The sequence below is a fragment of the Mustelus asterias genome, chromosome 11 (genome assembly GCF_964213995.1).
Source record: "Mustelus asterias chromosome 11, sMusAst1.hap1.1, whole genome shotgun sequence".
NCBI lineage: Eukaryota > Metazoa > Chordata > Chondrichthyes > Carcharhiniformes > Triakidae > Mustelus > Mustelus asterias.
Window position 1 is genome coordinate 38,176,960 of NC_135811.1, and position 18,598 is coordinate 38,195,557.

Sequence of the window (18,598 nt, forward strand, 5' to 3'; positions counted from 1 at the left end):
ATTTGTATCGCAGGATGATTTACAATGTGTGAAACATGGCATGTCCTTTGGAGCCGCAAAGCTTGTTTTGCGTGAAGATAGAATTGACTTACTCTGTAGCTCAGGCCCCAATTTTAAATAAAAATTTTAGTAAAATTAATCGATACCATGAAGTTTTAAGGGAATGGCATAATGAAACCATATCTCATTCTTTCTTTATTATCCCCCCTTTATCCTCTCTCTTACACTCTTCCAGATGGATAAAAATAACGGTTAAAGCTCCATTCAAGAACAAACTGATAATGTAATTTGGATGAAAGTAAATAGCTACCCGGCTGAGACATACGCACCACAGAAGGGCTACACAAACTTGTAGAGGAAATCCTAATCAAATTTGGGTTGGCAAAGTGCATTCCTTACAATCCACACAATACCAAAACCAATTCAATTTTACTGGTTGTTATTCACAAAGAATGGGCACCCGCGTCTGCCCATTGTGCATTAATAGCCCTACTCCAACTGTTAGGGCCTTTTGTCGCCTGCCTAAATTGAGCCTTCTGTGCGGTCACAAGTCCTGCGAGCATGGCTAGGGTGAATGTGCAGAGCACCAGCAGTGCATTCAATACTAAAAAAGGGGCGTGTTCGTCTTGTATACACAATCGAATAAAGTTCTTTTACTGCACATATGTCACAGTCAGATGAACCAAGTCTGAGTCCAGAGATTTTCTGTTCAATAACTCCTTTTTTAGCAGCAGATTAATTGTTGCTTACATTTCACTTTAAAACTTGTGCCCCTTCTCAAGTAAACTTTTGTTAAGAGGAGACAAGATTTCTTAAATAAAAATGTCTGTGCAAGCAGCGTTTTGGGGCTGGGGGTTAACTCTGCACGCGGTAATTTTTAGTTTGTCTGTATTATTGAACCCTGAGACTTTTCAGTCAGTCCAGTGTTGGTAACCGACACCCCAGCCCCCACTGCTTTGTTTCTATCAAAATAGCCTCTTTCAGCTAAAGCAGGGAGAGCTGTCTCGGCAAATGAACTGCTCTTTCTCACCAGATGTGTAACCGTGTTTCGTCTTTCACTAGCGACAAGCTGGAGCCAGCTTCTTCCGTTAGCTGGGCCCATGCTACATGTCTTACAACAACACAAATGTAAGGCCTTTCCTTTGCACATATGTTCAACTCATTTCCCAATGAAGTTACTATCCGAGAAACACAACATGGTCCCGAGCAAACTAGCCAGCTGTTATGCATTACTGTATTTACCATTATAAGTAAAAGATAACAGTTGATTTTAGTTAGCGTATGTTTATAATAATTTATAATCAAACCTCATTAAAATTCTGTTATATTAAAGTTACTTGTTTAGTAAACATCTTTCCTCTGGCCTGGCTGAATTTGGCAGCGGGGCATAAAACTTGATAAGACAGATCATTCATAAGAATAACTGTTTCGCTGAGTGTCATTAACAAGGTTGATTACACATTAACTTTAATAAAAGTATTTTTGGGTACAGAGAGTTAGCCACATAAATAAAAAAGTCATTTCTGAATTATAGTTTCAAAGACGCAATTTGGGCAATCTATAAAAAGTTGCTTTTTTTTTGTAAATAAAGTTTTATGTTAAAGTCCACATCCATTACTTGTTAACTGGTAGTTCCACCGAAACAAGTGCTTTTTATTTTCTCTTCAGTGTAATCTGTGGAAGTTCTGCCAAGTCCAGGTTAAGCTCCCTGAGATTTCACTTCCTGTAGTCCTATCTGTCAATCACCTTCTGGCTTCTGCAGTGGAAACCCCCTTTACTAAAGCTAGGAATTTCCATCTGCAAGTCACAATATACCCCCTCCCCCCAACCCCTATTCCAATCCGTGTATTCTTATGAGTGATTAAAGATTTGTGGAAGGAAATGAATATACTATTACATCATTTTTGGCTAAAGCCCAAACATCTTGAATCACAGATTCAGACTTTATAAACTTTGTTACTAATACTTTGTTCAAACAACTCTATTTCCACTTTCATGGTTTATTTTCTCTTAAGGCTATAGAAAGGAATCTTGTTCATTTGCTGATAAAATCACCAATTTCTTTAACATGGAATAATAGTGCTCTGATTTTGGCAGATTTTTCCATAAACTAGCAATTTATCAAAAGACATCCAAACAAAATTACAGGCTGTGGCGGTATCTCTCTTTTTCACCTGATAAGACAGAAACAGAAGCATGAAATGGTCTCTATCAGGTTACTTCACTTTGTATAGTTTTTGACAGCTTGGCTTGTCTCTCCTTCCCTTCCCGCTATTCTCATTCTCCCCCACATATGCTACTCTCACTATCTCTTTGTATGTAAGTAGCCTCCTTTTGCTCCAATTTTACTCTCTCACTTTCTCTGTAAGCTCCTTCCCCTCTGTACAACCTCCCCCCTGTCACCTCCACACACCCCCTACCCCAACAACCACCCTCTCCCCCCGCCCCCCCCCCCCCACCCCCCACTTCCCCCCTCCCTCCCCCCAGCAAAATGCTGCCTCTGTTTCTTGACATTACACCACAGTCTTTGGTCACTAAGATATATTTAGTTTTGAAGACTGAATGAGCACAGCACTTCTCCCATTTTTTTTTGTTTTTCCCCTATATTACAAGATATGTGAGATGGCCATAAATAATGCAGAAATGTTCACACCTGTGTACTTGTATGGAGACTGCACTTGTAGTTTCTCCTGACCTGAAATGTATTTTCTACTGCCAAGCTCATTAATCAGAAATATACCGCAGCCTTGAAATCTGTGCAGAAACACTAGTAGAAGGGTAGAAACAACAGTTTACGCAGAGGACTTGCAGCTTATTTGGTACAAGGTACACCTTGGAAAGTGAAATCAAAGCACAACAAAAAGCTGAGAAAATATCTGCCCTATGTTATAACGTTGCATTGCTAATGTACACGAGAAAGTGAAGAGGAAAACTTAACGCTAAACTGTGCTGCTCTAATTACATTATGCAGATGTAATGACAATATGCCATTCAAAGAAGGTTTCTATATAATCTCTAAACATACAGTGGAAACCACCAACAATCACAGCTTTGCATTAATTGTCCAAACACTGTAGCATACTAACTGGTAGATAACAAAACAATGTTTAATTTAAAATTATTAAAATTTTAAAACCCTGCTTGTCAGTCCCAAGCCCAGCCAAAACATAAATGGCATTCAAGAAGACAATGAATTAAATTTTGTTTAATGTCCCTTTCCAGAGATTCTAATTTACATTGCATTTTTAACAAAACCGTTGACCTTATAAATGCTGGCATTTGTACAGCTTCAACAGAGTAGGGTTTAATCATGCTTTTCCAAAGCCATGAGGGAAAATGTTTTAACTGGTGGTTGGATATGGACTAGGAGCAAAAACACTGGGATTGGTCAAATGTTTATTCTCATTGCTTCCGAAAACAGCCTGACAAGAAGATGTAAAGGTCTAGGGAATAACCCATCACTGTTCCTAGGGTCTAGTAATAATCATACATAATCGTTTGGAAATATAGCTAATAAGAAATATAATGAATGTTAAGCAAAATCGGCATTAGGCACAAATTACATGATATTAATAGTTGAACAGGTGCAGAAAGGCGCTTTAAATGAGGTAAATGAATAAAATGTCCCAGAGCACAACTGTGTGCACTGACAAAAAGTCAATCACATGAATTATTCAACAACTGAAGCTGCCAGCAAAGGTCAGCTTTCTTTGACCTTTGTGACAGGAAGTGAAAGGAAGCAACGTTGACTAAGAAAACTAAAATCAGTCTTCAACTACTATACGACTACAACTTCAAAACTAAAAAAACCCTTACATTACAGCCACGGACAAATTAAAACTTTTCCTTCTAGTCCGCATATATTAGTTTCCTTAAAAAAGTATTATTTGAAAAATGAAACTTGGCCTTTCTCAACAACTACACGATAAATGATCGAAACAAACTCGGCATGATTTGAAAATCATGAATTTACATTGTTTCCGAGGCATTAAGGAACATAATGTTTTCTACATAAATTCAAAGGTCAATGAAAATATTTTAGAAACCAGCAAGCTTGAAATGCAGTAACAGCTGTTAAACCTGACTAAACTTTTCACTAAACTAAAGCCATTCCAATCGCTCCAAGAGAGAGAAAATGGGATAAACAGATGTCTGGCTGCTGTACAGGAAAATAGGACACACTTGGAATGATAAGTCTCCTGAACTGTACAGAAATGCCAGCTCTACAGGGGATGCCAGTTACTACAAGTAAAGATGCCAACTTGCTATTTGACTGCACGGGTGCCACTGGGAACATTCTGCTGTGTGTGCTATCCGTAATGTATCGTGAACCCATTTAATGTATCCCAGCACAGCTACCACAGCTCTCACCAGCGCGTTGCTGTGCTGTGTTGTGATTGTAATATAATCCTGCCTCCTCTTGTCTTCCTCAACAATCAGTCTTTTCAATTTTCAACAGTTGGACATAGCATCCATCTACATTGAACCCACACAGGGAAGGAAAAGGCAAGAGGATGTACCTTTCCAGGAACTTCCGCAGTTAGCAATAAAATACACTATGCTAGCACGGAAGAATTATTTTAGCCCAGATTATGGTTCTAATTTAAACGGTTTTTGCAGCATCCTGTAATCATTTAAAACCATCAAAATGTATGGGTGAAACAGGATTTATCTGTTTCGATTCATGAGATATAGACAATGGGTGTTCTGAATAAAGAACATCTGCTTTTTGTTTTCCCCGAAAACATTATTTTATTATGAAAGTGATATTTTCATCCTGCCCAACAAAGAAATGTATCCTTTCCCCACCCCTTTCACTACCTCCACCATCACCCCCTCCCTCCCCAACCCCATCCCACAACCCCCTGCCCACCATTCCACCCGCCCTCCCGCTGAACACACGTAGGTCAGAAGACTTTCCTTTAAACAGTTTATTTGCAGTAAGCTGCTATGTTATTTTTTTTCACCTAACGATGGACAATGGCTTTGATTTACGGAACACTGCTTGGACTTGAGCTGGAACAAATGTGTGGTCATAGATCTCAATTCAAGATTGAATTATTGGTTCATATCCTGAGGACAAGTATGCCTTATCTGTTCAGAACCTGCTAAATGTGTCCGAGGGCAAAAAGGAACTGGTAGAGCGTGCTCCCTGTGATTCCTTTTAGAACCAACTAGCCAAGTGATGAGATTGCTCACCGGGGGACTCTAAGCCATACAACAAAATAGGGGGGAAAAAAAACTGCAAATGCAGGTTCTCACTTCAACTTTGTTTTAATATGTTTGAAAGGCATGCTGCACCAATATGTTTTCCATCTGGATCTAAATGTTAATGCTTTACCTGCAACATTTTTCCAATATATATCAAGACTATAAACTTTTCCACCTTTCTTACTAACCAAATTTGCGTATGGCAGGAGTTTTAGAATTCCAACTAGACTCCCCCAGCTTCCCCCCAGTTCTTGGTATATAGTGCAACATCAAGCTCATTAGAATTCGTACATTTGCAACCCTTTTGTATACTTCAAGTAAATTTAGAAACAAGCACCAGATTTCTCATAAATAATTTAGTTTCTGGCATTTGCACCAGTTATTACTGTAAACTGCACAACAGTAATTCTTAAAACTCATTAATAGGGTTTCCTATCATTTTCTTAGCCAATTAAACACAACTGTTTTATAAAGAACCATAAGACAATGTGAATTAGATTCAGTAGCCGTGCATATTTTTCTATTGAGTGTCTATAAATTTTGCAATTATTTGTTTTCAAATATTTCAAATTAAAATGTTCTCATTATGTCCCTGAAGAAGCCCTGCAAATGCCTTCAAACCAAATTATAATATCATATTATTATTATGATTTATTGTATAATTTTTAATTCACTGCATTAGGATTGCTATTTCACCTTTCCCTATAATGGACCTGTTTTTATCACGTAAATCATATTGCAGGTTAGAACCCATCACTATTGATAACACAATAAATGTAGAATATTAATGTGTCTTTAAATTACATCATAATATCTGCTCAGTACATATGCTCAATAGCCACTGTAATGAAACACCATACTAACCCAAGTCATAAAATGCAAAATATTTTTCATAACTTTCAGCCAGACAAATGCAATGAAGAATGCTGATATTAGTGAGGAATATTAAGAGAAAATATGCAGTGCATTTATTTTCAATAATCGCTTAATAAACTAAAAAGTGTTACTTGTACTATTATTGCATTCTTTATGTAGAAATTCTACTTTTGAGTCCATAAGGACAAAAACACTAAAGACAAATATAATTGTATTGATTTTTCAACACCAAGTTCCTCAAACTGTTGAACCTGCCTTCAATTGCCTGACACAATCCCAGAGTGATGGCAACAACTGGTCTGCCCTATTTGATTACTAATAAGAAAGATGTCCCCTCTGTCAGATAGCTAACATTCTCCACTAAGCAAACAGCTATTCCAGCTAATCAAACATTGGCATTGCTCTCTACTGGTGGTGCATATTTCGTCAGGCTTAACTTAGGGTCTTTTCCTGGTTTAATGTTCAGACACTGAAACCAAAGTTCATGATCAGAAGAAATCTCAGTAATGAAAGTGGCTGAAACTCTATCTTCGTTCAAAACGCATGAAAGATTTGAGTTTAGAAGCAAGTTATCATACCTATACTTTGCAGTAACTTTTAAAATGTGACAGCACCTATTTTGCACAAATTAAATACCACAAGCCTTTCAGCAACGTATATTTCTTTCTAACAAAAGAGGGTGATACGTAGCTAAACATTAAACCAGTGACAACTAAAAGTAACATAAAATACTAAGTTACTCAGATTAGAGCACATAAGTGCATTTAAAGCCAAAAGCTCTCTGGGCATAAAATACTCTTCACAGTGAGCATGGTGGCAGATGAAACTGCTTCCCTTGACAACTCACAAGCAATTACTGAATCCCCACAGAGTGAGCCACCAGGTTTCCAAGTCAACCCACCTGTGCATGATAATGCAAAAGGACAACAAATGGAACAACTGCAGAATGAGCTGAATGCAAAACTGAGGGTAATGGGCATCAAAGAATAAAAATACTTTCGTACCTGTCAATAATGACGGGGTCTGAGGGAGTTTCATTTCTGTTGCCGCAACTTTTTTTGTCACAACACCGGCTACAAATAAAATAAGCAATAAATTGTCAAAAGTACTTTTCGAAATAAATCATTATTTTCCTTCCCCACCCTCTCACCCGCCGCCCCCACCTCACCATCACCATTTTTAACCCCAATATTATCAATGGCCAGTGCACAAAAACCATAATAGCAATGTTAAAAGATTGGAAAACAACATGTTATGGTGTCTCTTTTTTGCATTGATCTCAGAAAAGAAAGAGGCAGGAGGCTTGGGAATAAGTTTTCACAGCTTCCGCTTTTGTTTACCTCTAATTGTCAAGCTGTTATTTCTGGAGAAGATGCAAGATGCCACCTTCAACCAATATTTCTGTGGGGCATTTATTAATTGGAACCATAACAGTCTGTACGCCCCTTTTTTGTGATTGTTAAAAAAAATTGCTAAATATGTTTCAGTAATGTAATTGAAATTAGAATATGGCAAATATAATACATGATTATATCTTTAAAAATTATAGTTGTATAATGGTTACATGTCTAAATTGGCTAAATTAACACCATATGGTAGGCAAAGTATATAAAGCCTTTTAAATCTGACAGCTAAAGTGATTAAAGAAAGTCTACAGTCTTCCACTTACAGCTTAAATCACATCTGTGCTCTCTTCTATGTTAATTGCAATACATGCAGTGGTGGATAATAAAGAAATTTCACTTTATTGGTTGTAATTTATATTTATTACCTAGTGTGGGGAAAACTATGCTTTTGTATATTAGCACTGTTACAGAACGTTTTAAGTGAAATGACATTAAGCAATAAGTATAATAACTAGGAATAGTATGCCCCTTAGAGTATGATACCTGCTACTGTAGCTTGAAATTCCTGGCTACACTTCCTGATCAGCTCTGTTCTAACAAGCAACTATATTTCACATTCAATACATACAAAATCAATGGTGCATTTTTATTTCCCTTGTAGGGTGAAACTCTTATGGCAGTTAGAAAAAACAGGTGGGAAATTGCTCTTCTGACACAAATCCTGGTGATGTGCATGCTATCTAACAACAGTAGGAACAATGCCTCACTGCTCTAGAGAAAAGGTTAACTGACAGTATCAAAATCAATTCTCACATACATGAGCTCAATAAATACAAAGAGTTTCTTTTTTTATCAATAACAGGTTATGGTTTATCTGTGGTTCGACGTAGTAAGGAACAGGGAAGTAAAACGACTGAATGATCTCTGACTCCGATAGTAGCACTTACAGATGCATCAACTAATTATAACCTGATTTTATTGTTTCTTTTCTTCTTGAAGTACTTTAGAGTTGCATGGGTAATATATTAATGAGGTGCAGCGAATATCAAAATCTAAGTAGTTACCAAGAGTTCCAATGTTGGTGATAAAGAATCCCTTAAGCATAACTTCCACCTTTAACTTCCGAAAAGCAATAACTCCTTGCATTAAAGTGGGTGGAGAAATCTTGCTTTATTTCGGCGCCAAAGGAACAATGTTTTCCACCGTTGGTATGGGATGGATTAATTATAACTTCCTATATCAAATTTACAGTTGTTACGCCGCCTGCACCGTTACTGCAGTTTTGCCGTCTTCAGGCCTGGGCGTTGAATAGAGAATAACTGTGTGTAACTTTTCACATTGAGAACAGCCCACTCGCAATATAAGTGGCTTACCTGCACATTATTTCGTGTGTAAGTAGGACTCTGCACATTTCGGGGTTTTTGTCCTGCCCTTCGTATACTATCGGCTGAAGCAATCGTCAGAGAAAAGAAAATACAACAATCAGCCATTGAACATTGAAAAGTTGCCATCAGCAATGACCATAAATGTCGCTAACACCTGCTTATGCACAAACATTGGTCTTTCTTTTTAAAAAAGAAGTGAAGATTGTTTCCCCATCATCCTCAATGACACTTTCCCGGTTATCCCCGTCACAACAAACTTGTACACTTGGAAGAATAGAAGGCCCCGAAAGTGAGCGGCCCACTCATTCTGAAGCCCCCGGTCACGTTAATATTAGGCAGAGTTTGCCCTGAAGTAAGGGTAAGTGTGGCTGTCATTCCCAGGTATTAATGACATGTCATGTTATATTCTGATTATGTATTTTATGAAGTGGGGGGGAACAAGGATACAGTTGGGTGTCACCTCGACATAAAGGCTAATTGGTAAATAATATCACATTTGCCTCGCTTCAGCCCCCGTTGTTATTTGGGATGTTATTATTTTGTGGCGATTGGGGCAAAGTGTGTGCCTTTTGCTTCCCCTCGAACAGGGGAAAAAAACTGCGGATAGTTTTTTTTTGAGACTTAACTCATGGAGCGAATCTGGTGTTTATTTTTCAATTACACACAATGATTTTTTTTTCTAAAAAGACAGTCTGGGAGTACGGTTGAGTAATTATTGAGCATTCGCTCTAACAGCATCCAGATGGTGGGAGCTCTAGGTGTATTCGCCTTCTCCTCGCTCGCCTTTCAGCGACTCTTCCCCCCATGAGTAGTGAGCACAAACGCACCACGCTTTCTTTTTTTTTACAACTCAGTTGAGCGCATCGGATCCCAGCTCAAAAGGCGGCCTGCTCCCTTATTATTCAGCTAACGAGATTCACTTTCCCCGCATTGGAAAGAACGCACCGCTCAAATAAGGGTGTTCCCTCTTTTCTATCTGCAGCCACCAGAACGCACCGCCACCTGAAGTTGGAGAGGGCAGGGTGTTTCCCCTCACCCCCCTTTTTCTTACAATCTTTCACCCCACCTCCCCCAACCCCAACCCCAGTGCAACTATCGGTTCGTATTTTTCCCCTGCTCCCCGCAAAACGAATTCGGAATCAATAAATGAGTTGTCTGCGCCTTTGATCAGTTACAGGGCTATTTCCCATCAATCATGTGAGGAGATTAGCGCTTTTGCAAAGCCTCATTTGCGGTATTAAAATAGGAGGTTGTGTGGCTAAATGAGCAGTTATCTTTTAAAATAAGATAACAATCCTTCAAAAATCAAGCCACTCGCGGGCAACGTATACACCCTTTTAATTAGTCTACGGCGATCCCGACAAAACACACACACACACGCGAATGTGTAGATAAACTGGGAATAAAACCACCCTGTCAACTTCTGGAAGCATTGGAGAACGTTAAAGGGATTTTTTGACCTATTGAAATAACTGTTGCAAAGGGGGGGAGGGGGGGGGGGGGTGGATGTTGCACTAGGGGGAATGTTCATGATAGCTGTCAATCGCTTGTCAGATTGAAGTCTTTAATTTAAAAAAAATCATTTGTGGGTCACCTCATGGTTTGTGTGTGTAAAAATAAAATCTACCGACACTGTTGGAAAACTGTCTTTCTCCTTAAAATTCGGGAAATGCCTGTATGATCAGAACCTTGATTTGCACGTTTGAATTCTGAGGCAGAAATCTGATTTCGTGAGGAGGGATGTGGACCACGCATCCTAAGCACGTTATGCATCAGAATCCATTTGACCCCCAAAAAAGTGCAATAATCGAGCGGGAATAACGGTTTGCAGCGGGGAGAAGGGCACTCACTCGTTCGAGCAATTCTTTGAACGTTGCTCTTTATTCGTCTTATTTACAGAGCCTAAAAATTACAGTGTCAGGGCAGAGAGAGAGAAAAAAGGTATATTGTGGAGATGGTGAAATATTTGAGGACTTTCAAGTAAAAGTGTGAACGCACCGACTCCCGTGGCTAATTACTGTGCAGCACTTTTGATCAACCGCGCTTATCATCTTTGAAGTTGCAGAAGACAGGCTAAATAATTTAATAAGCAACTGCCTGTAATTATGTTATTTACAAGGTATGACAGACAGATGATAAAGAAATACAGCTGATCTCAGGGAATGGACTGCCTCATGACCCCTGGAGCAACCCTCTCAAAGCTGCACTTCTGGGGGCAGTGACAAAAGTGAACCTGAATTATGGAGACTGGGCTGAGAGGTGAATTGGAACTAAAGTGGGGGGGCGTGGAGGGGGGGGGGGGGGGGCACGCTGGCTTTTCACCTGAACGCGTTTAAACTCCGCAGACAAATGGGGGAAGCCAACTGCCAGTTCACCGAGTTTTACAGAAGGGGGGTTTAAAAAAAATCAGATCACGCCTTACTTTCACCAAGTGCCAACTTGACGCCAAAGAATTTTGAGGCATGCACGTCGGGTCAAATTTAGCGAAACACACACATGAAAATGTGTCTTATTTCAGCTTAAACCATTCATTTCAAATACTTCAACTTTGCAAAAAAGTGTCGCTTTCCTAACAACATGTGAAACTGCATAATATTGGGCCCCGAGGGGAAAGGGGATAAGCGGGTGTAAACTTTATAACGCAAAAATTAAAGTTTTGTGTGTGTGTGACTGTCTCACCTGTTTGGTCATTGAATCGATGAGCCTGACATATAGATCCTGTTCTGTCCGCACCCCTAGAAATAAAGTAGTATCAAATTTAACGGTACTTAAAAAGGGAAACGCGTGTTATCAATGGAAGAACCGTATCAACACCTAGCTCATTCAAACATAGAAAGACAAGTTTGCGCACTATACCGCTCTGCTAAAGGACACTGCTAATTTAGCAAAATATGGAAACTGATGTCCTTGTAATGAACGCAATAAAATGAGCTGATAGGCGATAAAACATGAATAAGATGTTCGTCAGAGAAATAAAAACTGTATCCCAAGAAATTCACAATTTTTTTGACATTTATTGTAAATTTTATGTTTAGTTGAAATGTGTAATTTGTGGGGCAGTGGAGCGTGGAGCGCTGCTCCTTAACTGTGGGGGGGGGGGGGCGGGGGGGAGATGTTTGTCTCGCACTTATTTTCTTTTCTCTTCCACAATACTCAAAGGGGATTGTCACAGATATCCTTAACAGTTTGATTATGACATTCAAATTTGGACTCCATGGTCAATTGTGGGCGAAGTAAAGCCAAGATTTAATTCTTTGGCTCTGATTTTATTTTAACTTTAAGCATTTGTTTCGCAGGCTGTTTCAATACAGTGCTCCCCCCACAACCCCCGCCCCCAGATTACTGTGCAGCGGCACGGAAAGGGCATGCAATTAAAACACCTTAAAACTGAACCAGGAGCCAGTTTAAAGGTGTAGGGAGGGGGCAACCTCATGTTCACTTCCAAAGCCAATTGCCCGATGAAGCAGGAGACGCGACGTTGAAATACTTTGTTTTTTAAGTTTCTTTTTGGACTCAAATGCTGGCCAGGTAGAACATCAAAGTTACATAAACAGTGATTAATATCTACACCACATGACTCGCATGCGAACTCCATTAAAATACACACACAGCAAGCAACACAGTTCTTCTGGGTCAATTCAATTCTACTTACCATTGCTGTAGAGCAACTGAAGTTTGTAGTGTATTCCATTGTTGGTTTTTTCATTATTTGGCTCCTAAAATCAACCATTATAAATGAGTAATTATATCGTTCATTCTAATCCATAGTTTATTTTGCATGTCTTGTTTTAATGCATTTGTTTATAATGAACTGCTTCCCATGTCAGTATCTGATTTGCTAAGTATGCGGCGAGTTCATGGATTATATCAATAGGAAACATTTTGCTTTTAGGCTTTTGCAATGAAATAATATTTACACATAATGTAATAAATAGGCAGCTATTTTTTTCCTCAGCAGCCGAGAGCTGTTAGAACAAGCAGAACTACACGTGGTTTGGGCGCCTCTTGAGTACCGTTATGCTTGTTAGTAATTGTGCACTTATAAAAAAAGGAGAGAAAATTATTTCTACCGTAAGCAACTTACTTTCTCTTTCTCCACAAAGTCTACATAAGCTGTCCTCTCGATCTCGACCGGCTGCCCCTGCCTGTCGTAGAGGGCCAGGACGAAGTGGAAAAAATTGGATTTTCTGAGGTTTGAGGGCGGCTGCTTTTCAAAATGTGCCCGAGCCAGACCCACGCCGCTGCGGGGGGAAAAACAATAACAGTGTTATCGGGCCGAGAATTAGCTGCACTGGAGACAGAGAGCAACTGATGAAAAACATGGGAGATGGGAATCACATTTGGGAGACTGGAGATTTCTTGATTTGTCGCTTAGCAGTAATGTGATGTAATGGAAGCAAAAGTGGAGGGAGCAGAGGGAGAAGGGGGGTAATTGATAGAGTATTGAGGGGATTTGGTGATTTCGGGTCGATATGAGAAACATTAAAAAAAATCTGATGGAAGATAATATTTCATTATACATACCTCTGGGCGGCCGTGTTAGCATCCACTACCCCAGCAGTGTGCATCCATGATCGGACCGGATTCATCCCACTTCCTAGCGGTTCCTCTTTCATGGTCGTCCCACCTCTTGGTATATTTTCCTGAATTCCAAACATTAAAACAATTTTTGTTCTTTTTTTCTCTCGCAAAACCAGCTCCTGCACGGGTCGAGGGTGTAGGGAGATGTCAAAAAGATTTTTCCCACAGCGAGTGAAAAGGGGGGGTTGGTGGTGGAAATAGATGAGAGATGACTTAGCTCGTTATGATTAGTAAGAGAAACAGCCGAGTACAGACTTGCTTCCTCTTCAAGCTGTCCCGCATTCGACACGGCATAAACAATTTCAGGAGTAGTTCAGCGCTTAGTTGGATCGTGATCCGTTCTGGAGAAAAAGTACAACTAGCGGGAAATTTGGTTTAAGAGTGGAAAAAAATGTTGTTTTGTTGATGTTGTTCTCTCAGTGTGGTGTCATCCTGTTAACAGCATCAAAGGTATTCTGCTTAGGACAGTGCTGAATCGACCACTTCTGACAAGGTTCTCCTGCTCCAAAAGACAAATAAACGAAAAATGATTACCATAGAGGTGTTCCTGGACACAGGAGAGGTTGATTAGGGCCTTTAGCGTCTCGGAGAATGGAGGGAAACATACAAACTCAGCCCTCTTTCCCCTAGGAATGGATCCTTTCCCCGGAGCCAAAACTCTAAACCCCCGGGACCAGCGCTGACAGATTCTGACGTTTAGGGGAGGAGATAGCGGCCATGTATGGAGTTCTTATTAGCATAGCCAATCGTACTGTTCCCAGCCTTGCGATTGACAGCTTCGACCTGAGTGCTTTGCTGAGCTGCCCTCCTTTTTTTCCCCTTTGCTCCCTGTGCATTTTTCCCCCCTCTCTCTTGCACAGAAATTGACAACCAATAAAATCAGATGCAGAAAAGTATTATTAACATAATGAATCCTTTAGGAAAAAAAAATATACAGCGCGCACGAGTTTGTCTGTCTTCAAACAGAAATGAAAAGGGATAAAGTTGTTGCCTTAAAACACAATCTGCAGGAAGCTGCTAGGGACATATGTGTGCAGCAAACAAAAAAAAACTTGCGGCTGAAGTTTGAATGAAAAGTTATAAAACAGTGCGTGGGAAACCTTTTTCTGGGGCCTTCGACCCGGTTTCCAGTTAGTCAGTGTAGGACAACTGTCGGAATATTTAAGGAAAGAATCTCGTGCAGAACCCACCTGAAAAATGAATCACAATTCTGCCTTTTCGCGGAATTGGGGAAGGGGGGGAGGCTGTCTTTAACATTTGTTTTAAACGATACGTCCTTGTGAAACAATATACCTTCTTTATACAGTTTGGAGTTCAATGACTAAATTGCGTTCTTTCTTGTATCCATCAGGTCGCGTTATCAGTTAAGGTTAAAAAGATCTGGGGACGGCCACTGAATCAATATCCACATTATAAGGTACATTTATTAGAAACAATATAAAAGGGGCGCGTTACGGGCGGTGTGTCAACACCAGGAGCAGAAGAGTTGAAGTTAGATGCTTTGAACACATGCGATCACTAGGAATTCCTGAAGATTCCACATGTATTTCGAACTTGATTTTTTTGTTGACTAAAACTAGTCTTTCTGAGGTATTAGCTGGTGCCCAGAGGAAGGGACCCCAGGGACGGAGGCTGCCCTGTGATTTTTTTTTTGTGTGTGTGCTAAAGGTAAGAGCCCAGGCTGGAGGGAGAGTGAATCAGGGATAGTCACTTACCCAATGATCAGTTATTTCTCTTCGTCCGCATTAGCAGTTTCATCCTTATTTTGACAATTGTCACCGTACGTAACGCTAATATTTTAATTAATCGGTGAAAATCGAAGTCCGAATTGTGTTATCAGGGGACACCATAACACTTGAATTTCAATACTCCGCTGAGGGTGAGAAAGAAATGTGTTAGAGCAATCTATTTTCTGGTGTTGGGGGGTTAATGACTATTGCGACAGATAAGTGAATTATCAAAGCTGTTGCTATTCCGATTTCAAAATCCATTACATTGCTGGCGTCTAATTAAATACGTAAGTATAATAAAATCATATTTTATGGCGATTGAAAGTAATAAGATTAGTCTTCAGAAGCAATCATCACATATTAAGATGCCATATAGATCTCACAGAATCCTAATACTGTATTTTAAAATCAAAACGTGCAGGAAACATTATGCATAATAAATAAAAGGATCTCTGATTTGTAGGAAAGTGTTATATCGACAAGGAATGTCTGTATTATTAACAAATGTGTGCATTTTAAGCGAAAATTAAATATAAGTTACAGCTAAGTAAATCTTGATGCTATTTTTTCAAATGGAATATTTGAACATTTTGGGGGCGCGTTTTAATTCTGCGATTCACTGGTTTATGCAAAGCACCGCTGTGGTAAATGTGTTAAGTAAGTGTAGCAAAGTAAACAAAATAGTTTATTTTAGCACTAACCAATCGAAGTGAATACTCTTATATAAATCATTGATATGTTTATATATATATATATATATTTAAGAAGGGTTTCCCTTCAAAATCTGTTAAACGTGCTTTGCTTCAAGTCACTTACAGTATTCTTATAGCAGATTACACGCGCCGAAGCGATTTAAATCTGATTACCAAATTATAGGGTTTTAGCCAAATCCTTTTAAAGCTGATACCGTTGACTATAAGACACAACCTGAAAAGTTCCACAAAACCGTCACAGAGGCTACATTCCTGCCGCAGCCAGAGAGTTTTAAAACGTATTTGACAACAAATGCAGCTGCCCCATTATTTTTTTTGAAGATATTAGGCGAAAATTAATGCAAATCTGTGTTCAGAAGCCATCTGGCCAGAATTGAGAAATCAGCTGTTCCTCACAACAGGGTTTGGGTTGAATATATTTCGCTCATTTTCTATTCTCATCTGGTCTGGGCGGCAAGTGCCCCAGACGATAGCGTGGAAAATACATCCAACCCCAAATTTACCATTTTGACAAACTGTTTGCAACAACCCAAATTTAATCGAGGGAAAATGTGACGACTCTGTATTGACACAACAATTTACTGCTGCCATTTCTTGTAGGGGAAGGGTGGCATAAAAGCGGCTCAAACTTCATCGCCTCAATATAAACTGACTCCTGCGTTGAAACAAATGAGTTCCCCGTGTTTTGAAGGCGTTTTCAATTTTTTTTTCCAGGTATCCTTTGTGTTGAGGGAGAATTCGGAGTGCACACCCTTGCCAATGTTTCCCATATTTGCTTTAAACCCCCAGCAATCTATCCCTCTCTTATACACACACACACGCTTTGCACACATTTACATCCGAAATGAATGAAGCGAGATTGTCGAACGTTCCACCCGGGGCCCCCCAAAAGTGAACCCCGCAAACACATTTCAATAATTCACTACAATGCGGTTATTACATTGATACAGGCAGATTTATGGGCTCTTTGTTGTCAAATATTGTTCGAATTATCTAGTTGAAAATCATATTGGGGAGAGTGTGACAGTTGCGCTGTGAAATGCTAGGTGGTGGTGGGGGGGGGGGGGGGGAGGAGGGGTAACATTATCCGGATTTTTGTTTTAGTTTGGTGGGGGGTGGGAGGGTGAGCCAGCTAGCAACCGCTGTTGGACAAAGAGAGGGGAGCCAGGAGCTTGCGGGATTGAATCCGATTTGCATGGTGCAGCCAAAGACCTCCCGAAGTAACGATTCCCCTTATTATGTGGAGTGTTCCTTTTGTAAATTTACGGTGAGGGTTGAATGATACACAGAATTTGCATATAAATAGCGACATCAAGCGATTCGCGTGCCACACACCAGCGGTCTCCCAGATGTCAAGCCAAAGTCAGTCAGATGGCCATTGCCCAGCCCCAAGTCCCCCCGCGCCAGCTGGTCCTCCACTCTCTGTCATACCAGAGCACACAGAGAAGGAACACAATCGCCAGCCAAACACACTGCTTTTCACCAAATCTCCAGCCTCGCCTTTAGCTTTAACCCTCAACCCTATTTTACAAACGCTCTTGTTTCTTTTTGCATGGGGAAGCCTTTGTTCAGTCTACCTAAAGTCTAGTGGTTTGGGATGACCGCCTTTAACCACCAGCCCCCACCCCTCAATTCCCTCCCCAAAATAAAAAAAAGAAAATCGATGTCTCCTGAATAATCACAAACTGAGCTAATTGCTGCTGTTTACAAGTTCCACTCAACAATGTACTTCTCTGGCGGTGTGTTTCTGTTTTGTGTTTTTTTGTTTTAAAAAGGGGAATACTTAAATTGTACAACACCTTCGCCCACCCAAGCCAATTTAGCGCACAAATCAAAGCAGTTTCCAAATATATATATATATATATAAAAGCAACAAATTGTATAGCGCGCGTGTGTCAAACTTGCGATGAAGGATTACACAAAGGACTGGGGGTAGAAACTCGCCTGCCACGGTGCGAGGTGATAACGGGGAGGGAAGCGTACCAAGTCGAGTGCTAAGGGCATTTCTGCAGTGAGCTCCCTGCACCGCGGATCACCCCCATTGTCTACCGAGTTTCGAAACCCTGCCAGGCTCTTTAAATTCATTTTCTAACTTACTTATAAACCACTAACACATACCACTTAAAATAACACTTAACTTAAAATAAACCACTAACTAACACGTACCACCCCCCTCCCAAACCCCGCGCACCCCTCAAATGGACACAATAGTAACCATTCTGGCAGTGCATTGATATATAATGTCACACAAGTTAACTGATCGATTCAAATGTTTTGCTTTTTTAAAGTTAGTTAGATTTTATGACAGAACTTTTCTTGAAAATAACGCACAATCATAAAGGCGTTTTGCCCACTATTACACTGCTACCGATTGTGTAATTTATTTGATTCTGGTCAATTAAAAAGCCGTAGTTAGCTGCTATAAACATGTTTTGTGTTTTTTTCTTTGGGCTGGTAGAAGGGGTGTGGGGGGTTCAGGAATATCCATTCCAATCAGAGCCTGGCAGAGGTTTAGCGGAAAGCATTAATCCCTGAATTCACAGTGCAACCTGTAAGGTGCACATTTGACAAATAGCGCCGCCTCGGGAAGCTCAGAGAGTCGGGTTGTGGGATCAATCCGAACTCCTTCAGTCAGCTCACCAACATCACAACTGCTGAAAGCAGCCCCGCTGATCACCAGCAAGATTTCTCGAAGCAACTTTCTCCTAACGTCACTCCGAACTTAAAAATTATAAGCTTTCCACCTACCAACTACC

At 40.1% G+C, this 18,598-nt stretch overlaps 1 protein-coding gene across 5 annotated transcripts in view; it reads right to left on the bottom strand.

Annotated features, from left to right (window-relative positions):
- ebf3a (EBF transcription factor 3a) overlaps nt 1-14,033 on the bottom strand; it is a 129,728-nt gene extending 115,695 nt beyond the window's left edge. For all 5 annotated transcript variants that reach the window (XM_078223461.1, XM_078223459.1, XM_078223462.1 and 2 more), the window contains exons 1-6: nt 13,343-14,033; nt 12,903-13,059; nt 12,471-12,534; nt 11,498-11,553; nt 8,807-8,880; nt 7,092-7,160 (exon numbers count right to left, since the gene is read on the bottom strand). In XM_078223461.1, the coding sequence (XP_078079587.1) occupies nt 7,092-7,160; nt 8,807-8,880; nt 11,498-11,553; nt 12,471-12,534; nt 12,903-13,059; nt 13,343-13,476 (554 nt within the window). In that variant the 5' untranslated portion in view covers nt 13,477-14,033. The remainder of the gene's footprint in view (nt 1-7,091; nt 7,161-8,806; nt 8,881-11,497; nt 11,554-12,470; nt 12,535-12,902; nt 13,060-13,342) is intronic.
- Between the last annotated feature and the right edge of the window lie 4,565 nt (nt 14,034-18,598).